Source organism: Mastomys coucha, unplaced genomic scaffold (assembly GCF_008632895.1).
Source record: "Mastomys coucha isolate ucsf_1 unplaced genomic scaffold, UCSF_Mcou_1 pScaffold22, whole genome shotgun sequence".
Taxonomy (NCBI): Eukaryota; Metazoa; Chordata; class Mammalia; order Rodentia; family Muridae; genus Mastomys; species Mastomys coucha.
In genome coordinates, this window is record NW_022196905.1 from 145,031,523 (window position 1) to 145,036,987 (window position 5,465).

General features: G+C 43.7%; 1 protein-coding gene across 1 annotated transcript in view; it reads right to left on the reverse strand.

Annotated features, from left to right (window-relative positions):
- Positions 1 to 849: 849 nt before the first annotated feature.
- The window catches only part of Zar1l (zygote arrest 1 like), a 13,765-nt gene continuing 9,149 nt past the window's right edge, over positions 850 to 5,465 (reverse strand). Inside the window, exon 4 of the mRNA XM_031342461.1 lies at positions 850 to 921. Within this exon, the coding sequence (XP_031198321.1) occupies positions 850 to 921 (72 nt within the window). The remainder of the gene's footprint in view (positions 922 to 5,465) is intronic.

A 5,465-nucleotide genomic window follows, 5' to 3' on the forward strand; every position in this document is an offset into this window, starting at 1 on the left:
CTCAGAAATCCGCCTGCCTCTGCCTCCCAAGTGCTGGGATTAAAGGCATGCACCACCACTGCCTGGTTAATTTTTATTTTTATTCTTTAATTTTTTTTAAATATTTATTTATTTAATGTATGTGACTACACTGTTGCTGTCTTCAGACACCCCAAAACAGGGCAGTGAATCCCATTACAGATGGTTGTGAGCTACCATGTGCTTGCTGGGAATTGAACTCAGGAACTCTGGAAGAGCAGTGAATGCTCTTAACCACTGAGCCATCTCTCCAGCCCTAGGTTATTTTTAAAATTAATTTTAAATTCTCCTTTTCTTTTCCCCTTCCTCTTTCCCTCCCCCCTTCTCTTTCTTTTGGAAGTAGGGGGTGTCAAGACAGGGTTTCTCTGAGTAGCCTTGGCTATCCTGGAATTTACTCTGTAAGCCAGGCCTGCCTCTGCCTCCCCATGCTGGGATCAAAGGTGTGCACCATCACCACCCAGACTCTCTCTTTCTGAGACAGGGTAGTACCACTATGTAGAGTAGGCTGGCCTTGAACCTAAAGTGATTTACCTTGGGAGCTTCAGTCTCCCAAGGGCTGGATGACTCATGACATTTTCTCTTCCTTATTCCTGTCAACAACAACAATTTCTAGTGTGATACTGATGTTTTTACTCAGGAATTCCCAATAATGTGTTTCTCATGTTCCGATTTATATGCATTTATTTTATTTATTCAGTGCTCACTTGTACAGAGGACTACACCACCATCAAGTCTACAAACCAGAAACAGCACCCGCTGTCACAGGATTTATTTAAAGTTGAAGACGACACTACAGGAGAATTTCTTGTCTTTGCAATGGCCACAGAGCTCCTAGCGATGTGGCCTCCCAGGATCACTATGGCTTTTCTTCTGAGAACAGGAACAACAGGATCTTAAGCATGTCTGTTGGAGGCAAAGTTAGAACAGTAACTGATCCATCGACAAGCTCGGTCATCAACTGAAAATACTCCTTCCCACCCCCTTTCCCCAGTAACTGATCCATCGACAAGCTCGGTCAGCAACTGAAAATACTCCTTCCCACTCCCTTTCCCCAGTAACTGATCCATCGACAAGCTCGGTCACCAACTGAAAATACTCCTTCCCATCCCCTTTCCCCAGTAACTGATCAGTCGACAAGCTCGGTCACCAACTGAAAATACTCCTTCCCATTCCCTTTCCCCACAGCCGTGTCTTTCCCCAAGTTCTGCAAGAAGCCCATATCCAAGTTGCACAAAACAGCCCATCTCCCTTCAAATGCCACCTGAATGATGGATCACAGAAGCTGGTCAAGAGGATATTGGCATGCCACCCAGGATAATAGTAAAATATGGGGAAGGGGCTTCTTAAAGTGTGCCTTGTGTGGTTTTATGTATCTGTAGCCAGTGGGATGAGAGGCAGAATGGGTATCATTTTAACTAAATTACAGGAGAACTGTGGTCTCAACCAGAGGTCATGCTGACAAAGACTGGACACCATTTAGATTATTGTTCCAATTAAGAAGAAAAATCCCCTGAGCAACCCAAGTTCGTTTTCATCCAGTAAACATTGTGTGTAAGCTACATGTGTATTTATTCATTTGTTTTTACATTTACTTTTTGAGTGTGTATGGCTGTGTAGTGTGACTTGTGGAGGTCAGAGGACAGCTAGGTTCTTCATCATGTGGGGCCTGGCAATCCAGTTAGATTAGAGTTGGCAGGAAGCACCGTTGCCTGCTAACTGTGATACTGGTCCAGGAAGCTAAGTTATTTTTTTCCCCAGATATACACCATTCTCACTAATATTTACAGCCATGCCTTTCAGTCAAGAGTCCATCCTATAGATTCTGGTACACCTTATCAGGGCCAACCTTAAATGCACACCATTCCACCATCCCCATATGGCTGGGAGCCCCACAGAATAAGGCAAGGTCTACTTTCTGAAGTCTGTGGAATGCTAGCTAGCACTTGCATTTTCCAAACAGGAATCTTCAGTTCAATGTACTAAATATCAGACAACAGTCACATCCTCCCTCCCCCAGCAGGGAGGCATCCTTCCTTACAAATTAATTCCAGGATAGGGTCCTGTTTGCCTGGCACCACTCTAAGTACCTTGTGTAGGTTAACTCACCAAGTTTTCCCTTCTTTCTTCCTTTCTGTCTGTCTGTCTGTCTTTTTTAAAGATTTATTTATTTTATTTATGTGAGTTTATTGTACTCTATCTTCAGACACCCCAGAAGAGGGCATTAGATCCCATTAGATATGATTGTGAGTCACCATGTGGTTGCTGGGAATTGAACTCAGAACCTCTGGAAGAGCAGTCAGTCTTCTTAACCGCTGAGCCATCTCACCAGGCCCCAAATCCACTCATTTCAAGTGGGAAATGGACATGAGGTGGCTTGGTAGGTAGGAGATGGTAGGAGGAGAACGTTACCCTCTGACTGCCATACACTTTTCCCAGTGTCTACAATCACTGTTATTACAATATAATTGAAAACTACCATTTAGGAAATACTAAGAAAAATGTCTGTGCAAGAGTTGATGCAATTGCATGTGGATAAAGCTGACAAGTTCTTGCTACTCATAGCCCTGGAAACACCACTGAGGAAACCAAAGGTCTTTTATGCTGTGCCCTTGGCCCAGTTTGAGGACCCTCAGAGTTAACCTAAAACTGTGTTTGCTTCTAATTATAAAACTTCAGGTTATCTTGTTACCATTAAGAATTCTTAGGCTACGTAGAGGTGGCCCATGCCTTTAATCCTAACACTTGGGAGGCTGCAGCAGGTAGATCTCTAGGTTCAAGGCCAGCCTAGTCTATGTAGTGAGTTACAGGACAGCCAGGGCTACACAGAGACCAAAACAAATATCAAAAACAAAAAACAAAAAAAAAAAACCAGAAAACCAAGCAAACAAACTAAAACAAACAAAACAAAACAAAGAAAGGAAGCATCTTTATTATTCAAATTGTTAATGTATATATTTATTTTATGTGTATGTATGTATGTTTATGTGAGTTCATATGCACCATGCGTATGCAGGAACATGTGGAGGAGACCAGAAGCATCAGGTCCTCTGGACCTGGGGTTACAGATGGTTATGAGCTGCTCAGTATGAGTGCTAGGAACTGGACCTGGGTCCTCGGTAAGAACAGTCAGCATCTTTAACCACAGGCCCACCTCTCCAGCCTTTTGTATCTAACTCTTTAAGCCTACTGTCTTCTCATAGGTCCGAATCATCCAGCCTAGTCTGCAGTGCTACCAATCTCTACCCCATCAAGATAGAGTGAGCTCTACGTCTTCTACTTCTCCCTAGAAGTAAAAATCACTTAGAAGTCAATCTCAAGAACTCCATCTCAATCTCACACGCAATCTCAAAAACAAACAAACAAACAAACAAACACACAAACAAAGCAGTAAAAGGTCAAAACGTCATCTAACTCAATGTGCCTTGGTCCAAAACATACACATGCACATCAATATCAGTAACTTTCACACATCTTCTTACTATAAGAACCAAAGGGGGAAAATGTTTTTTTTCCAATATTTTCAATTACATATTGTTAATGATTCTTGTTTTCATGAATTTCTTGTAACCATTCTGTCACCTGGTCATCTTATTTTCCCCAAATTGAAAACTTTTGATGTGGTAACCTGTCCCACCACATACAACCCTATAGTGTGTGTGTGAGAGAGAGAGGGAGAGACAGAGCGAGCGAGAGAGCGAGAACTATTAATATATCTACTGCTACTGCCTTGGGCGTGATCTACCCACCTCAGCCCTAGAGGTCAACCAAAAAAAAAGAACAAACAGTAAGTGAAGGAGTCTAAAAATAAATTAAAAATAAACAGCTCTTAAGATGAGGTACCTCTCTGTGGAGATCTTGTTTGGTTTGCACAAGGTCAATTCCTAGTGTAGTCTTCCCTCGCAGTACCCTAAAAAAAGATTTAAGTTTTATTTCTGTGTATTTATTTATGTATGGAATCTGCGTGTGTACATACGCATACATGGGTGTTCATGTAGGCCAGAGGAAGGTGGGAGATCCCCTTAACCTGGAGTAACAGGCAGTTGCAAGGCACCCATTGTGGGTACTGGGAACAAACTCTACTTCTCTGGAAGAGCAACAGGAGTTTTTGAACCACCAAGCCATCTCTGCACCCCACAAAAATCTTGACTACAAAAATCATTTAAGTTAATCTTTGTAATCAAGTTTAAAGACAGTTTTCCTTTCCACAGTTTCAGACTCCACACAGCTCCACACCCAATCTCAAAAACAAACAAACAAAGCACTAGAAAGTCAAAACTTCATCTAACTCAGAGACTTTCCAAACATTGAAGACACCATGAAATCCAATCAAGGTCCAACCTATGAATCTGGCCTGTAGCAGCCAATCTCATCTTCCTGGAACTGAGCATCTCAGGAGCAACATCTTCACAAAGGTTAAGCCATGCCACTGGAAACAATGTGCTAAACACACCAGTGTTTGGCACATAATAAAAATGTAACAGTTAAGCCGGTCGGTGGTGCTGCACACCTTTAATCCCAGCACTTGGGAGGCAGAGGCAGAGGCAAGAGGATTTCTGAGTTTGAGGACAGCCTGGTCTACAGAGTGAGTTCCAGGACAGCCAGAGTTATACAGAGAAACCCTGTCTCGAAAAACCAAAAAAAAAAAGTAACAGTTAACCATCAAAAGAAGGATGATGGGGCTAGTGAGATGGCTCAGCAGGGAAGAGCACCTACTGCTCTTCAGAAGGTCAAAATCCCAGCAAGCAAATGGTGGCTCACAACCACCCGTAATGAAATCTGACGCCCTCTTCTGGTGCATCTGAAGACAGCTACAGTATACTTACATATAATAAATAAATAAATCTTTAAAAAAAAAAAAAGAGCAAAGTGGCTCGGGTTCCTTCCGGTCTCTCTGGGCTGGTGTCCTGAGCGGACCTTAGGTGCAAGCTCTGCAGCTAGTCCCACAACACCCAGAGGAAGCTCCACTCCCAGGTGCTCTGACAATCTCAGGATCAGAGGTAAGGAGGACCCAACATCTGTCCCAACACCGGGAGTAACTGGGACCAGTGGGACCATGCACACAGGAACTCCTTCAGCAGAGTGGCTCGGGTTCCTTCCAGTCTCTCTGGGCTGGTGTCCTGAGCAGACCTTAGGCCCAGGCTCCACAGCCAGTCCTACAACACCCAGAGGAAGCTGCTGCACTCCCAGGTGCTCTAACAAGCCCAGGGTCACAGGATCCCAGAATCACAGGATCCCAGAGAACGCTTGACTCTGAGGAGTTCTGACACAACCAGGATCACAGGAAGGACTGACTCCAGTCAGATTTAGCAAGGGCAGGTAGCACTAGAGATAACCAGAGAGGGGGGTGGGGAGGCAGGCAGGCAAGTATAAGAAAATAAACAACAGAAACCAAGGTTACTTGGCATCATCAGAACCCAATACTCCCACCATAGCAAGTCCTGGACACA